The sequence below is a fragment of the Rhincodon typus genome, chromosome 25 (assembly GCF_021869965.1).
Source record: "Rhincodon typus isolate 14 chromosome 25, sRhiTyp1.1, whole genome shotgun sequence".
In the NCBI taxonomy this organism is placed as follows: Eukaryota; Metazoa; Chordata; class Chondrichthyes; order Orectolobiformes; family Rhincodontidae; genus Rhincodon; species Rhincodon typus.
Window position 1 is genome coordinate 3,883,808 of NC_063356.1, and position 18,462 is coordinate 3,902,269.

Below are 18,462 nucleotides of genomic sequence, written 5' to 3' on the forward strand. Positions count from 1 at the left end.
CTACCAAGAATCTTACCATTAGCCCAGTACTCTGTATTCCTGTTACTTTACCCAAAACACTACCTAGGTAGTGTCTCCCACCCATCCTCCTCCTCTAACCAAAAAAAAAGGTTCTGAGCGCTGATTTGGTAAGGCCACTAGTATATTTTTTTTAATTTGTCTGTTTGGGAATTCAGAACAGTGGGAATGGATGTTAGGGCAGTTGTATGCTCCTCCTGTAGAATGTGGGAGGTAAGGGTCACCACTAGTGTCCCCACTGACTTCATCTGCGGGAAGTGCACCCAACTCCAGCTCCTCGGAAACCGTGTTAGGGAACTGGAGCTGGAGCTGGATGAACTTCGGATCATTCGGGAGGCTGAGGGGGTAATTGAGAGGAGTTACGGGGAGGTAGTCACACCTCAGGTACAGGAAAAAAGTAGATGGGTTACAGTCAGGGGACGGAAAGGGAACAGGCAGACAGCGCGGGATCCCCTGTGGCCATTCCCCTCAAAAACAAGTATACCGTTTTGGATACTGTTGGGGGGGGATGACTTACCAGGGGTAAGCCATGGGGTACAGGTCTCTGGCACAGAGTCTGTCCCTGTTGCTCAGAAGGGAAGGGGGGAGAGGAGGAGAGCATTAGTCATTGGGGACTCCATAGTTAGGGGGACAGATAGGAGATTCTGTGGGAACGAGAGAGACTCGCGGTTGGTGTGTTGCCTTCCAGGTGCCAGGGTCCGTGATGTCTCGGATCGTGTTTTTGGGATCCTTAAGGGGGAGGGGGAGCAGCCCCAAGTCGTGGTCCACATAGGCACCAACGACATAGGTAGGAAAAGGGATGGGGACGTAAGGCAGAAATTCAAGGAGCTAGGGTGGAAGCTTAGAGCTAGAACAAACAGAGTTGTTATCTCTGGTTTGTTACCCGTGCCACGTGCTAGCGAGGCGAGGAATAGGGAGAGAGAGCAGTTGAACACGTGGCTACAGGGATGGTGCAGGAGGGAGGGATTCAGATACCTGGATAATTGGGGCTCATTCTGGGGTAGGTGGGACCTCTACAAACGGGATGGTCTACACCTGAACCAGAGGGGTACCAATATCCTGGGGGCGAAATTTGCTAATGCTCTTCGGGAGGGTTTAAACTAATTCAACAGGGGGGTGGGAACCTGAATTGTAGCTCCAGTGTACAGGAGGTTGAGAGTAGTGAGGTCATAAATAAGGTTTCAAGGTCGCAGGAGTGTACCGGGAGGCAGGAAGGTGGTTTGAAGTGTGTCTACTTCAATGCCAGGAGCATCCGGAATAAGGTGGGTGAACTTGCAGCATGGGTTGGTACCTGGGACTTCGATGTTGTGGCCATTTCGGAGACATGGATAGAGCAGGGACAGGAATGGTTGTTGCAGGTTCCGGGGTTTAGATGTTTCAGTAAGATCAGGGAAGGTGGTAAAAGAGGGGGAGGTGTGGCATTGTTAGTCAAGGACAGTATTACGGTGGCAGAAAGGACGTTTGATGACAACTCGTCTACTGAGGTAGTATGGGCCGAGGTTAGAACCAGGAAAGGAGAGGTCACCCTGTTGGGAGTTTTCTATAGGCCTCCGAAAAGTTCCAGAGATGTAGAGGAAAGGATTGCAAAGATGATTCTGGATAGGAGCGAAAGTAACAGGGTAGTTGTTATGGGGGACTTTAACTTTCCAAATATTGACTGGAAACGCTATAGTTCAAGTACTTCAGATGGGTCAGTTTTTGTCCAATGTGTGCAGGAGGGTTTCCTGACACAGTATGTAGATAGGCCAACAAGAGGCGAGGCCACATTGGATTTGGTACTGGGTAATGAACCAGGCCAGGTGTTAGATTTGGAGGTAGGAGAGCACTTTGGTGATAGTGACCACAATTCGGTTACGTTTACTTTAGCGATGGAAAGGGATCGGTATATAAAGCAGGGCAAGAGTTATAGCTGGGGGAAAGGCAACTATGAGGCGATGAGGCAAGATTGAGGATGCATAGGATGGAGAAGGAAACTGCAGGGGCTGGGCACAATTGAAATGTGGAGCTTGTTCAAGGAACAGCTACTGCGTGTCCTTGAGAAGTATGTACCTGTCAGGCAGGGAGGAAGTGGTCGAGCGAGGGAACCGTGGTTTACTAAAGAAGTTGAATTTCTTGTCAAGAGGAAGAAGGAGGCTTATGTCGAGATGAGGCGTGAAGGCTCAGTGAGGGCGCTTGAGAGTTACAAGTTAGCCAGGAAGGACCTAAAGAGAGAGCTAAGAAGAGCCAGGAGGGGACATGAGAAGTCTTTAGCAGGTAGGATCAAGGAAAACCCTAAAGCTTTCTATAGGTATGTCAGGAATAAAAGAATGACTAGAGTAAGATTGGGGCCGGTCAAGGACAGTAGTGGGAAGCTGTGCGTGGAGTCCAAAGAGATAGGAGAGGTGCTAAATGAATATTTTTCGTCAGTATTCACGCAGGAAAAAGACAATGTAGTCGAGGAGAATACTGAGATACAGTCTATTAGACTAGACGGGATTGAGGTTCATAAGGAGGTGGTGTTAGCAATTCTGGAAGGTGTGAAAATAGATAAGTCCCCTGGGCCGGATGGGATTTATCCTAGGATTCTCTGGGAAGCTAGGGAGGAGATTGCAGAGCCTTTGGCTTTGATCTTTATGTCGTCATTGTCTTCAGGAATAGTGCCAGAAGACTGGAGACTAGCAAATGTTGTCCCCTTGTTCAAGAAGGGGAGTAGAGACAACCCTGGTAATTATAGACCAGTGAGCCTTACTTCGGTTGTGGGTAAAGTGTTGGAAAGGATTATAAGAGATAGGATTTATAATCATCTAGAAAGGAATAATTTGATTAGGGATAGTCAACACAGTTTTGTGAAGGGTAGGTCGTGCCTCACAAACCTTATTGAGTTCTTCGAGAAGGTGACCAAACAGGTGGATGAGGGTAAAGCGGTTGATGTGGTGTATTCGGATTTCAGTAAAGCGTTTGATAAGGTTCCCCATGGTAGGCTATTGCAGAAAATACGGAGGCATGGGATTGAGGGTGAGTTAGCGGTTTGGATCAGAAATTGGCTAGCTGTAAGAAGACAGAGGGTGGTGGTTGATGGGAAATGTTCATCCTGGAGTTCAGTTACTAGTGGTGTACCTCAAGGATCTGTTTTGGGGCCACTGCTGTTTGTCATTTTTATAAATGACCTGGATGAGGGCGTAGAAGGATGGGTTAGTAAATTTGCGGATGACACCAAAGTCGGTGGAGTTGTGGATAGTGCAGAAGGATGTTGTAGGTTAGAGGGACATAGATAAGCTGCAGAGCTGGGCTGAGAGGTGGCAAATGGAGTTTAATGCGGAAAAGTGTGAGGTGAATTGCACACAATACTCCAAAAGTGGCCAAACCAATGTCCTGTACAGCCGCAATATGACCTCCCAACTCCTATACTCAATGCACTGACCAATAGAGGCAAGTAAAGATGCTGCCTTTACTATCCTATCTACCTGTGACTCCACTTTCAAGGAGCTATGAACCTGTACCCCAAGGTCTCTGTTCAACAACACTCTCCAGGCCCTTACCATTAAGTCCTGCCCTGATTTGCCTTTCTAAATTGCACTCATTGGCCCATCTGATTGAGGTCCTGTTGAACTCTGAGGCAGCCTTCTTCGCTGTCACTACACCTCCAATGTTAGTGCCGTTTGCAAACATACTAACCATACCTCCTATCATTTATATAAATGACAAAACACAGTGGACCCAGCACACAGAGATAGGAAAAACTGCAGATGCTGGAATCAGAGATAACAGTGTGGAGCTGGAGGAACAGAGCATGCCAGGCAGCATCAGAGGAGCAGGAAAGCTGACATCTCAGGTTGGGACCCTTCAGTCACAGGCCTCCAGTCTGAAAAGCAACCCTCCACCACCACCCTCTGTATTCTACCTTTGAGCCAGTTCTGTATCCAAATAGCTAGTTCTGTATCCAAATAGCTAGTTCTCCCTGTATTCCATGTGATCTAACCTTGCTAAGCAGTCTACCATGAGGAACCTTGTCAAATGCCTTACTGAAGTCCATATAGATCACATCCACTGCTCTGCCATCAATCTTCTTTGATACTTCTTTAAAAAACTCAATCAAGTTAGTGAGACACAATTTCCCATGCACAATGCCATGTTGACTATCTCTCATCAGTCCTTGGCTTTCCAAATATATGTCCCTCAGGATTCCCTCCAACTTGCCCACCACTGATATCAGGCCCACCAGTCTATAGTTCCCTGGCTTTTCCTTACTACCTTTCATAAATAGAACATAGAACAGTACAGCACAGTACAGGCCCTTTGGCCCACGATGTTGTGCCGAACTTTTACCCGAAACCTAAGGTCTATCTAACCTCCATCGCTACCTTATACTATCATCCATATGCCTATCTAATAGCCGCTTAAATGCCCCTAATGAGGCCAACTCCACTACCCTCTCCAGCAATGCATTCCACACCCGGACCACTCTCTGAGTAAAGAACCTGCCTGACATCTCCCCTATATCTACCTCCACTCACTTTAAAATTATGCCCCCTCGTAATAGCTACCTCCACCCTAGGAAAAAGTCTCTGGCTGTCCACTCTATCTATACCTCTGATCATTTTGTACACCTCTATCAAGTCACCTCTCATCCTTCGTCGTTCTAAAGAGAAAAGCCCTAGCGCTCTCAACCTTTCCTCGTGAGACCTTCCCTCCATTCCAGGCAACATCCTGGTAAATCTCCTCTGCATCTTTTCCAACACTTCCACGTCTTTCCTGTAATGAGGTGACCAGAACTGGACACAATACTTCAGACCAGGGTTTTGTATAGCTGGCACGTTAGCTAACCTCCAGTCTTCTGGCACTCACCTGTGGCTATCAATGATACAAATATCTCAGCAAGGGGCCCAGCAATCTCTTCCCTCACTCCTCACAGAGTTTAGGGTACAGCTAATCGGATCCTGGGGGATTAGTACTCTACTATAACACTCTTAAGAGTTGGAAAACATGATGAATAGGTGAGATGTACTGTATAAGTTTAGACAGTGAATTGCAGCATAGGTTTTATAAAATACTTGCAACACAATAATTCAGCTCAACAAGTTCAAAGAGGGTTTACGTTCCATGTAAGCCTCCTTGCACCCCTTTCCCTCCATCAACGCACCTTGTTTCTTTTTTGCTCATGTTCATTGCCTCAACCGCTCGTGGCAGTGCCACAATTCCACATTCTCACTCCTCTTGGGTAAAGGAAAATTGTCCATTGGATTTAATTATGCATATCTTACATTAATGATTGATACCCAAATTGCCAGGTCTTCTCTTTAAGGCTGACAGTGTCGAACACATCCATGTAAAGGGTGCTGAATCCATTGAGTGTTTATCTGAATCAAACCAAAGTACTGCGGAAACAAAAACAGAAATTGCTGGAAAAGCTCAGCAGGTCTGGCAGCATCTGTGGAGAGAAATTAGAGTTAATGTTTCAGGTTGAGTGACCCTTAATCAGAATAGGACAACAAAATAGATCAGAACAAAATACTGTGGATGCTGGAATTCTGAAACAACCACAAATTGCTGGAGAAACTCAGCAGATCTGGCAGTATCTGAGGAGAGAGAAACAGAGTTAACATTTCAAGTCCAATATGACTTCTTAAGAATATTTACCCAACTTGTCCCCTTTCACAGTTCCTCCCTTTAGTCACTTGACAAGCAGACACTGTTAAAATATTAGCATTTTAAAAGTCCTCAGAGAGAGGGGAATAAACTTTGTTTGAATACAGCCAAACTTGGAAAGCAAGCTCTCCTTCCTACCGAGCCAATTTTCCATCCCTGTCATTGCATTCACAGCTTAGAAATAGTTCAACCGCTGGGTTTATCCATAAATCATCAGAATTTGCTTCAATATAGTTGTGCTTTTGAACAGCAGCTTTCACTTATATAGTACCTTTGATATTTCAAAGCTCTTCAATGGAAAAGATACAACACTAATCCAAATATGGAAATAAGAACTTCAGAAATAGGATTGGCCATTCGGGACCTCAGTTATACTCTCATACTATCTACATGGCCTTCAGTTAGGACAGGTGACCAAAGGTTGTCACTAATCAAAAAGATCAATACAGGTAGTCCTGCTATAACACGTGCTTCGTTAACACAAATTGGCTGCAATGTGATTGATGAATAGTGGACACTATTGGATAACGCAAACTTTCTGCTGTACAGTTTGTAGGAATTTTCTACAGCGATTTCCCTATAATGTGATTTTCTATGGCGCGATTTTCTATAGTGTGAGGTCACACAAGAATGCAACTATCGTATTACAGGAGAACTACCTGTACCATAATAAATCTTGATCATAATAAGATTCCTAACAATCACTTAATTGGCACTCCATCCACGATCTTCAACATTCACTCCCTTCACCACCAATGCTCAGTAGCAGCAGTGTGTACTATCTACAAGGTGCACTGCAGTAACTCACCAAGGTGATTTTGATAGCACCATTCAAACCTGTGACCTCTACTATCTGGAAGGGCAGGGGCAGCAGATAGACCCCCTGCAAGTTCTCCTCCAAGATACACACTATTCTGACTTGGAAACATCTTGCCATTATTTCACTGTCACTGGGTTATAATCCTGGGACTGCATTTTTAACAGTGGCTCAAGGCAAAAGATCTCCATAAGGAATGGGCAATAAATGCTGGCCAAAACAGTGACATCCACATTCTGGGAATTAAGTAAAAAATAACACAGGATTAAGAGGAGGAAAGGGAGAAGCAGAAGTTTAGGAAGGGAATTACAGCAAGAAACACATTAGCTTTGAAAGTGTCAGCTAGCTGGATGAATTCAAAGTGATGTCCAGTGCAGCATTGGCCAGCATGGGAGGTGATATTGCACATCACATCAGTTTCTTTAACTTTTTCGATCCGGTTACCCCAGCCCCAGTGGGAGTATAGTCCTAATCGAAGAAAACCAAAATTCCAAATGGACCATTCAGGTTTACATGAGACACTGTGGTATAAATCGGAAGAGAAGTTGGAAGTTTATCCAGTGACCCAACCAGCTTTCACCACAGAAAACAAATTAACCAGTTAAGGAAGGGGGAAGCAGAGAATCAATTTATACACATTCACCATACTTGCCAAGACTCAAATCAGTCTTTGATAAACACAATAAACACATAAATATAAATATTTATATATATATATTTATAAAATTTATTGAGATCTCCAGATATTGCATCTTTTTTCAAATGGTATGCCACAGACAAAACAAGCTAATTATTCATCTAGAAAACCCCAGTGAAGAAGACTGCTACCAGATCAGTCACATCAATTATATAATGAAGGAACGAGTGGCTGGGTGTGAGAGACCAAACAAGGAACACATTCAACACCTGGGATTAAGCTTCTTACTACTTTCTCCCCCCTTGTTTGTGAAGTTGGCTGTACAGGAGAAAGCAGCTGCTGATGGAATAAACAGACACACAAACATGGTCATCCTGACTTTGCATGGTTTCCGATCAGCCATCTGTTTGTGTGTCTCTCTGCCTTTTCCGTTTCACAGATGTATAATGGGTGTCCACCCAATATCTTCAAACTTTAGCAAAATCAAATCTCCTCCCACAAGTCTGAAGTAGGAAGCAGACAAAGCAGTCAGTCATTGGAAGTGCATTACAGGAACCTGCGCATTCTGACAAATACATGCAGATTACAGATGCCTTCGATAACATGCACACCCTCAATTTGTAAGTGAATCTGTATATTGTTGCTAACTACGAAGATCAGCAATAATGAATCTGGTAAAGGCAGCTTCTTTGTTAAAGGAGCATAAGGTATGTCACTCATTTCTAAAGTTTGAGCTGAGCAACAAGCAGCAATTAAACAGACAGTAGGTGTGGGTAAACATCACAGTTTATGATTGACTGTATCAATTCATCCACAAATGCTAGGTTGCCAGCAAGGCTCAGGATGGAGCATGGGTTCAAAACAAATAACACACTGCCCATGGCCCAACCAGTAGCAACTCAGCAGAGTGGCTATTTGGACATGGTTGGCAAGGAGAGGAGGGTCACATTCTACGTTCTGCAGTCTATAACGTGCCAAGGTGGAAGGAGGCAAGTTGATAAGGAACTGCAGATGACCCCGAAATTGCTGAGGTCAGTTACAGCAAACCCTGCTGCTGAGAATAAGCCAGCGCAACACAGGTCAGAGGTGGAACTAGGGATCAGCTACAAGTCCCCAAACTATGTCAGGATTTGTAGCAGACTTCATCTTGATACGTGGGCAGTTTGAAGATGGACTTTCCACACCAGTACCCTGCAGAGCAGAACCTCAACACATTGGAAAAAGCAGAATTCAGAAATGCAGCATTACCATAACACATCATAGGTCCCATTTGTAGAAAATAGTTAAAAATTCACAATTTTGAAATTAAACAATTTATAGAAAGTACTTGATCTTTTTAAGAGAACTCAATTTTCTTCTCAAATTTTACAAATATATATTAATATAAACATTTGACTAAAGCAGCTCTCCCAGTCAAATTTTAGACATTCAGAGTTTGCAATGTTATTGCTGTCTTCATGTTTAAGATTCAGTTCCATCAAACTTCACTTCTCCATTCAGGTTCCAGTTGCTGCTGAATGATGCTGAGAGTATCAGGATCTGCTGAGCAATTCAGAATTAACAAATCAGGCCACTGGACAAGGTGTCTCACCCGTCCCCACATTATATTCCCAAAGTGCGAGCAACAAACTTCAAGACAGAAACAAGATGTCATGAGTCCCATCAGCACCTTGTCCCAGTTTAACTATACCCTATCCACACCACTACTGACCCCCTAGTTGTTTCCTCAAGCCAGGAACGTCTCTTAACCAAAACACAAAATAGGAGTAGGCTACTCAGCCCGTCAAACTCTCTAGATCATTCAATATGATCATAGTTACATCACTTGAGCACTGTAATCCTACACTCACCCCAAACCCCTTGATGTCTTTAGTGTCTAAAAATCTATTTCTTTCTTAAATATATTGAGGGACTGGATCTCAACAGCATGTGGTAGAGAATTCACAGGTTTACCACCTTTTCGTGAAGACATTTCTCCTCATATCAGTCCAAATTGGCCCACCCTGTATCCGGAGACCATGGTTCCTTGTTCTCTAGCTCCTTGGCATCAGCCCTGCATCCAGTCTGTTCAGCCCTTGGGAATTATAGACATTTTAAAGATAGTCCCTCTCATTCTTCTAAACTCCAGTGAATGCAGATCTCGTCTCAATGCTAAAATCCCCAAACAAATCAAGTCAAAACCCCTTGCAAATGAGCTATTCTCAAAGACTACATTCTGTGCGATTTGATTTAATATTCTGTGGCAATTTTCCAATAGTTCAGCTGTCTGGATGGCTGTTTTGCAATATGGAGTGATACTAAAACATGGGTTCGATTCCTGTGCTAGCTGAGGTTACCATGAAGGACTCTCCTGTCTTCCGAGGTGTGGTGACCCTCACATTAAACTAGCACCAATTGTCTGTCTCTCTAATGAGACAGCAGCTCTATTGCCCTCTTGGACTCTGGCTATTTTACCTTTTCCCTTCTATGCAAATATGGGGGAAGAAAACACATACACACTCACTTCCTAACATCTCTGAACGTACCTGCTGGGTCAGGGTCCAGGCCGAGCTTTTCAAGGCCTTCGACAAGGTCACTTTCAAGATCATCGCTTGCATAATTGTAGCCAGTGTAACACTCATTATTGACACAGTAATTCAGGAAGCTGCAGATAAAACACTGAATCAGGAGGCAGACAGATACAAAGACTCCCTTTCCTCCTAGGCAGTGGTTCTTCCGCTCTTGCTGCCTCACACCCCCCCACATCCTCCAATACAAGCCCCTTGTGCATCCCCAATCTTCTTCCCTCTACCATCAGTGATTGTTCACTGTCTCAACTGCGACACAGACCTGCAAACTCAGCAAAGTTCCTTCATTCAACAAACAACTTGGATTCATTTACGGCATGCAGGACAGAATCAGACCATTTGGCCAACAAGATAGAATAGAATGCAATACAACAGTAATTTATTGTCACTTGTATTTTTGTCTCCTTCCACCCTTAGGTTAATCCTTCTCCCTCATGTGTTTATCCAATTGCACTTTAATAAATCTTTATTATTTACCTTGACCAGTTCTTGTGGTCATGAGCTCCTTTATCTTGCCACTCTGTGAAAAAATGTTTCTCCTGTATTCCCTTTTCGATTGATTAATAAATTATCTTGCAACGTCTAGTTTTGGGCTCCTCCCCACACCCCCAAACAAACAGACATCCTCCCTTTTTTGACCCTACTGGTACATAGTTTTAATGAGATTCAGATTTTCTTTCACCCGTTCTCTAGAAATAAGAACTCCATTACCATCAATAGTTAATAATCTTTTACTTTTTATTCACTTGTGGGCATCGCTGGCTGGTCCAGCATTTATTACCTGTCCATAGTTGTCCTAGAGGTGGTGCTGAGCTGCCTTCTTGAACTGCTGCAGTACATGTGGTGTATGTGGACCCAAAATGCCCTTAGGGAGGAATTTCCAGGATTTTGACCCAGCAGCAGTGAAGGATATATTTCCAAGTCAGGATGGTGAGTGACTTGGAGTGGAATTTGCAGAGGGTAATGTTCCCATGTATCTGCTGCCCATGTCCTTCTAGATGGTGGAAGATTCTGTCTATGGAGCCTTGGTGAACGTCTGCAGTGCACCTTGGAGCTGGTACACACTGAGCATCAGTGATGGAGGGAGTGAATGTTGAGTCGAGTGAGGAGCAGCCTCTCCCTGGATGTTACTGAGCTTCTGAAGCAATGTTGGAGCTCATTCACTGCACCTGACACAAGGAAAAGCTTAACCAAGATTCCTCGGAGTATCTCCTCGACCAGGAAAGGTCAATAGGGGAACTGAGCAAACATGACTGGACCATGTTTCCCTGCAACCCACGGTCACATGGAGAACACAAGCTGCGAACTTTGATCGATCAGAATCTTCCAGGATTCACCAAATGATCTCTTTGTTCTAACCACCACAGCCCCACCCCCTTCTCCTCCAGCACCATTCACCAAAGCTCCGCAAGAACTGTCATCCTGATCACACTCCCCACTGTCAATGTTCCATGTCCCACAGTGAGCCTTACCCAGACAGGGCCATGTTAGATCACTGGATAATTCCAGACTTGGTCAAACAGCCAATTTTCCCACGTCCAATAATTTTTAGAATGTTACATGGTCAAAATGTAGGTGAGCGGTTTTTTCTTAAAAGCTGCTTTCCTACAATTGTTCCCCAGTTTTGGTTTACATCAGCGTCCAGGTGGCAAATGCATGAACTCAGCTGTGATAATTGGGGGTTGCTGAAGCTTTCATAAAGCTCCTGAATAGGTCACAGGACAGCTACGCAATCCTGTAGCTGCAAACTGGAACTGGTGGCAGTTTCATGGTACTCAGCATGACAGGTTTTACCTACCTGTTCCAGTTTCGGTCTTTGCTGAGGATAATGGGGTTTCCCACCACTATCAACAGGGCCTTGGCTCTGGTCAGTGCAACATTAAAACGCTATTGAAAAGAGCAGAAAGGAAGGTTACTCAATATTCACTAACAAACATTTTCACACCATACGCAGCCCATGAGGCAGTCCAGATTTGCAAGAGTGACACAGAGAATGCAATCGATAGCCAATTGAGAAACACATTATCTCTCACCATTACTCACTCTAACTGCTATGTCAGGTCACAGGATTAAGTCTCAGTCTGACCTCGAGCCCCTAGTCCAGACCGACAGACACTGCCCGTGCAACGCAGAGGGAGTGCTGCACAGTCCCAGATACAGGCAGTCCCCGGATTGCAAGGAGGTTCCGTTAGAGTCTGTTCACAAGTCGATTTATACGCAAGGCAGGACAAGGTAAAATAGCCGTACATAAGTACAAGGTAATATCTGTGTGTCAGATCTTCAAAATTAATATTAATACACCCTTATATGGGATTGCATTCGTAAGTATGAGAAATTGTACAGCGGTCTCCGGTTTACGGTGTTTTGGATGAAATATATGAACAGAAGAGCTAGGAGCAGGAGTAGGCCATTCAGCCCCTCAGTCTGCTCCACCATTTAATACCATTGTGGCAGATCTTATCTCAGCCTCAACTCCACTTTCCTGCCCACTCCCCATAACACTTTAACACGTTACTAATTCAAAATCTATCTCCTCCTTCAAGTTATTCAGTGTCCTGGCATCCACCACACTCTGAGGGAGTGAATTCCACAGTAATTCTTCCTCATCTCTATTTTAAAGCTGCGGCCCCTTATCCTAAAACTATGACCTTGAACGAGACACCCTGTTTATTTGCTCGCTCAAATGGAGACAGCTACTATTTTTAAATGAAGAGCTGGAGAGTTCCCTCTGGTGCCCTGGAGCTATTAATTATCTTTCAGTTGACATCACAAACACAGATGGTGTGGTCATTACTAAATTTCTGGTTGTGGGAGTTCAGAGCATGTTTCCTACAATTGCGACTATACTTCAAAACCAATGGGGGGCAAGGAACATCACTGCAGTGTGGAGTGCTTTGGGGATGAGTTGTAACAAAAATACCTTTGGGTTTTTGAGGAAGCCTAGGTTGAAGTCCTCGTCCATCTGTAAATAATCGGAACAGCTGCGGACTGTGGAGATGATAATCACTTTTCGTTCCTGTCCCTGAAACTCCTCGACAGACCCCACCTAAAGAAATGCAAACACTTAAAATCTCCGTGCCCATCACGTTCCGGCCTGGACTCAGCAGTAACAGCTGGCTACATTGGGCAAATGCGTTAATTACTTGCCATCACCATCAGCAGCAATTACAGACAAGTCACCAAATAAATATCAAGTATCAAAAATCAAATAAAACAAAGAACTGGGGATGCTGGTGATCCGAAACAAAATGCTGAAGGAACTCAGCAGGTCTAACAGCATCTGTGCAGACAGAAACAGGGTTAACGTTTTGAGTCCAGTGACCCTTCTTCAGAACTCTGCCAGTTCTGACAAAGAGTCATTTGACTCTAAATGCTAACTCTGCTTTCTCCCCACAGATGCTGCCAGACCTGCTGAGTTTCGCCAACAATTTCTGTTTTCGTATCAAATCAGGCTGTTCAGAGTTCAATAAAATTTAAAACGCACCTGCTGATTTCAGACTAAAGTCAGAACCTTCAATCAGCTGATTAAAGTGCGATTGAGAGAGTAATGTGATTCTGGCTGGATGCTAACAATTAGGCTTGGCCATTACTAAAAGGAAAGATGCTGATTAATTTGCCTTTTGTTTTTAAAAGTCCATCTGATGCAGCAGGAAAAGCCATTAACATCAACACACTCGCTACACTGGGTAGAGTTTTGCTTTGCTGAGCTTGTGCAGATTTTAAACTCTGCATTCTGGGCTCTCATGGGAGTCAACTAACACATTTTTACGACTGCCGAAATGAATAAGCATTAAGTTTCATGGATTAAGCTCAATTCTTCACGATGTGAATAATTGTGGCTTCGTTGGGAGCAGGTAGGGTCAAACCTTAGTGCAGACGGATGATCCGGGCTAACACTCACTGTGCTGCACTGTCAGAGGAACTGTCTTTTGCACAAGTTGCTAAACAGAGGCACCTCCTGCTATTTTTGAACAGCAGAGGAGTTCCCCCTTGACCAACAGATATTCCTCAATCAACATCAACATGGGGTTTAAAAAAATACAGAACTTTCTGGAAATACTCAGTAAGACTGGCAGCATCTGCAGAAAGTGAAACGATTAACTTTGCAAGTCAAATATGATTCTTTTTCAGAATTCAATTCAAAATGTTCATTGCTTCCCTCTATAGATGCTGCCCGAGCTGCTAAGTATTTCGTATTTTTGACTTTTGTCTCAGATTTTCAGCAGTCACAGCATTTGGCTTTTGGTTTCCTGTTTCTGGGAGCTTGCTGTGTACAAATTGGCTGTTGTAATGTCAAGGAAAATAGCACTGGCTGCCCTTCAAAAATATTCATGAAGCGCCAAGTGTCTGGGCCACCCAGAGGTTGGATTTAGATGAACTGATCCTGAAATTCATCACGGGGGAAGGAAACCATGCACAAATAAAGACTGTTTTATTTAGTGACCGCTTGTCGCTGAATAAAATGATTAACATTTAGAAAACACCAAATCCACAAGGTTCAGATTGAAAAGAAAGAGGAAGCAGTGCCAGGATAAAATATACCATTACCGGTCCACCTCAGCATTGCCACATACCTTCAACTCTCTGATGTTATCCATAACCTTCAGCACCTTGTCCACTCGGTTAATCGCTTCGCGGATTTTCTCAACCTGTCGAGAGTAAGTCTGATTAAACAGCACCAGCGCTGACTTAAGTGTCACCACAGCTAACAACCAAGCATCACAGAAGGAGATCATCCAACATCTCAAGTGTGTTGCAGTCTACACAGTTAGGACACAGGCACATTGGAATAAAGGAACAGGCCATTCAGCTCTTCGAGTCTGTTCTGCCATTCAATGAGGTCATGGCTGATTTGTGGCCTAACTCCATATATCTGCCTTTGGCCCACGTCCCTCAACACTTTTGCTTAGCAGAAATTTATCTGTGTCAGATTTAAAATGAACAACTGATCGAGCATCCACTGCCTTTTGTGGAAGAGAGTTCCAAACCTCCCCTACCCTTTGCATGTAGAAGTGCTTCCTAACATCTCTCCTAAACGAGCTGGTCCTAATTCTCAGACTCTGTTCCCCCATTCCAGAGGCTCCAGTGGGAATAGTTTATCTACCCATCATTTCCTGCTAATACGTGGAGACTTTAACCAGAACACCCCTTAACCTTCTTAATTCTAGAGAAAATGTAAGCCTAATTTGCATAACCCCTCCTCACAATTTAGTCTACAATCTGGACTTCAGGGGTTATCTGTATCTTAACTCCGTTTACCCCCAGCAGTTCTGCTAAAACCCTTGGCCTACACACATTTATCAAACAAAACCACTGTGGCAAATGAGGAGATTGAGGAGGTGATCGTCTAGTGGTATTATCACTAGCCTCTTAATCCAGAGATCCAGGTAATATTCTGGGGACCGGGTTCGAATCCCACCACGGGACATGGTAGAATTTGAATTCAATAAAAATCGGGAATTAAGAGTCTAACGATGAACATGAATCATGGCCAATTGTTGGAAAAACCCAGCTGGTTCACTAATATCCTTTGGGGAAGGAAACTGCCATCCTTAGCTGGTCTGGCCTAGATGTGACTCCAGACCCACAGTAACGTGGTTGACTCTGAACTGCCCTTTGGGCAATTAGAGATGGGCAATAAATGCTGCCTGGCCAGTGACGCCCTCATCCCGTGAATGAATAAAAACAAAAGATCCTGGCCAGTTTATGACAGCTGCACAAGTAGTTTCAACATCCCTTTGAAAAACAGGAACAATACGCCAGAGATACTAGGAACTGCTGATGCTGGAGAATCTGAGATAACAAGGTGTAGAGCTGGATGAACACAGCAGGCCAAGCAGCGTCAGAGGAGCAGGAAAGCTGACGTTTTGGATGTGCAAATGTTATTTGCCACTTTTCAGCCCAAGCCTGGATATTGTCCAGGTTTTGCATTTCAAAAACTTGTAGTTTGTAGGGCAAAAGGAATACAGAGGGCAAGGAATTTCAATTGTTTTGTTCTGTAAAAGCGAAAATCCAGCACTCTCAAGATTGCTGTGTTACTTGGTGTTTGTTTCTGTGTCTGTCCTTTTTAAACTGCCACCCCCACTGATCCCTACACCTCTCCTGCCTTTTGGCATGCCATCCCTCTTCCTGACTATATCAACCCACTAGTGACTGTGCCATCAGCTGCCCAGGCTCCACACCATGGGTATCATTCCCTTCACCCCGCTATCTCCCTAAAGCCCACTTCTGTCACCAACTATCATAACCCTTTCTCTTCACTTTCCACAGTGCTGTGCAGTTCTGTTGATGCACAAGCCAGAAGAAAGACAGGGAGACTTTCCTTTTTAAAAACACACCCAGTGAGTTACTGTGATCAGTGTCAGAAAAGGGCAGTGAAAACAGATTCAAAAGGCATTTTCAATGGGAAATTGATAAACGGTTCAAAACAGTGGAGCAAATTACAGGGCTCTGAGTGAAGAACAGGCAGCAGTGAGACTAACACAAAGACGTATATGATGAGTTGTAAAAGTCTGAGGCGTGGTATTTTCAGGGAAAAGTGGGGAAAGTGACAAAAGGTGACAATTCTGAGTTGCAAGGCAAGTTAGAATCACAAGTGCTTGAGATGGCTCTCAATTTTAACGCAACAAACCCATGGAGGCTGTTACAAGGACAAGGACAAGGACAAGACAGATTCATGGACGGCTGCACAGAAATAAATTGGAATTTGGGGGCAGGGGTATGACTTTTTTGATTGTTCTCAAGCAATGGCTTAGTGGTATTATCACTGGACTGTTAATCCAGAGACCCAGATAATGTTCTGGGGACCCTGGTTTGAATCCCGCCATGGAATTTGAATTCAATAAAATATCTGGAAATTAAGAATCTAATGATGACTATGAATCCATTGTTGATTGTTGGAAAAACCCATCTAGTTCACATGTCCTTTATGGAAGGAAACTGCCATCCTTACCTGGTCTGGCCTACATGTGACTCCAGACTCATAGCAATGTGGTTGACTCTGAACTGCCCTCTGGGTAATTAGGGATGGGCAATAAATGCTGTCTAGCTAGCGACATCCTCATCCCGTTAATGAATAAAAAAAATGCAGCTATTCGTTAATTCCACCTCCACTGCCCCCAGGTAGAAATTCCAAACCTGTTTCCTGTAAGGAGTAATGACTCCAATTTCTTTGGGTGAAATCTTGGCAAAACCCTTCTTTCCCTGGTTGGTTAGCAGCTTCTTCAGGTAGTTCAAGACTTGATCGATCTCGTCAAGATTGAAGAAGGATGGGCTCTTTTCCTCTCTCTGATCTTCTCCTAGAAGTCCATGAAAGATTACTGGAAAGTTCTAGAATCCAAAAATATTCAATGTCAATATTGCAGATTCACCAGAACTAGCATGATGGCCTCTGATCGAGGTCGTCAGTCTTCCCCAGAGGGATCAGCACTCACTTGCAGTACTTCCACATCCCCTTCGCTCCCCAACACCGTCCCAAAACTACCCATCCCTCCAGCAAGTTTTATTCTCTCTCCTGAATTCTTTTCATGGGAAGTGGGCCTCGTTGGCTGGACCTGTCTTTTTTTGCCCTTGAGAATTTGGTGGTGAGCTGCCTGCTTGAACCGCTGCAGTCCACGTGCTGTAGGTTGACCCACAACGTCCTTAGGGAGGGAATTCCAGGATTTTGACCCAGCAACAGTGAAGGAACAGCGATATATTTCCAAGTCAGGATGGGGAGTGGCTTGGAGGGGAACTTGAAGGGGGCAGTGTTCCCATGTATCTGCTGCCCTTGTCCTTCTAGGTGGAAGTGGTCATGTGTTTGGAAGTTGCTCTCTAAGGATTGTTGGTGAATTTCTGCAGAGCATCTTGTAAATAGTACACACTGCTGCTCCTGAGCATCAGTGGTGGAGGGAATCAACGTTAGTGGATATAGTGCCAATCAAGCAGGCTGTTTATCCTGGATGGTGTCAAGCTTCTTGCATGTTGTGGGGGCTGCACCCATCCAGGCAAGTGGGGAGTATTCCATCACACTCCTGACTTGTGCCTTGTAGATAGTGAACAGGCTTTGGGGAGTCAGGAGGTGAGTTACTCTCTGCAGTATTCAGTTAGACTCTGACTTGCTTTTGTTGCCACAGTATCTTTATAGCTAGGTCAGCTGAGTTTCTGGTTAATGGCAACCCCCAGGATGTTGATAGTGGAGGACTCACTGATGGTAATACCACTGAATGTCAAGGGGCGGTGGTTAGATTGTCTCTTATTGGTGATGGTCATAGCCTGGCATTTGTGTGGCACAAATGTTATCTGCCACTTTTCAGCCCAAGCCTGGATATTGTCCAGGTTTTGCATTTCAAAAATATGTAGTTTGTAGGGCAAAAGGAATTTCAATTGTTTTGTTCTGTAAAAGCGAAAATCCAGTTCAAGGATACTGAAACAAGATGGTACATTGATGTAACTAAGTGATAGTGGGCAGTTCAGACAGGTGATTGCTAGAGAGAGGATGCACAACTGAATGAGACAGAGGGTGCTCTGCAGAAGCTACAGAGCAAGCACACTCTCAAAACTACAGCTGCAACAATTTTCATACATGAGTTTCTCTCTCCCTACTGTGGAGGGGCAAAGTGCATTGAGGAATTTGTTGAGAGACAGAAGCAGAATTAAAATATTGAATGCATCATGTGAAAACTCTGCAGAGCCAGAGGGCGGAGGGTGTTACCCTGGTGTGGCAGATGGAATACGGACAGTTACCCTGGTGTGGCAGATGGAATACGGACAGTTACCCTGGTGTGGCAGATGGAATACGGACAGTTACCCTGGTGTGG

The 18,462-nt window shown here is 44.3% G+C and overlaps 1 protein-coding gene across 1 annotated transcript in view; it reads right to left on the bottom strand.

Annotated features, from left to right (window-relative positions):
- Positions 1-7,163: 7,163 nt before the first annotated feature.
- The window catches only part of LOC109914785 (putative helicase MOV-10), a 36,202-nt gene continuing 24,903 nt past the window's right edge, over positions 7,164-18,462 (bottom strand). The window contains exons 8-13 of the mRNA XM_048611802.1: positions 16,802-16,993; positions 14,239-14,313; positions 12,585-12,710; positions 11,463-11,551; positions 9,623-9,741; positions 7,164-8,639 (exon numbers count right to left, since the gene is read on the bottom strand). Coding sequence (XP_048467759.1) covers positions 8,575-8,639; positions 9,623-9,741; positions 11,463-11,551; positions 12,585-12,710; positions 14,239-14,313; positions 16,802-16,993 — 666 coding nt within the window. The 3' untranslated portion in view covers positions 7,164-8,574. The remainder of the gene's footprint in view (positions 8,640-9,622; positions 9,742-11,462; positions 11,552-12,584; positions 12,711-14,238; positions 14,314-16,801; positions 16,994-18,462) is intronic.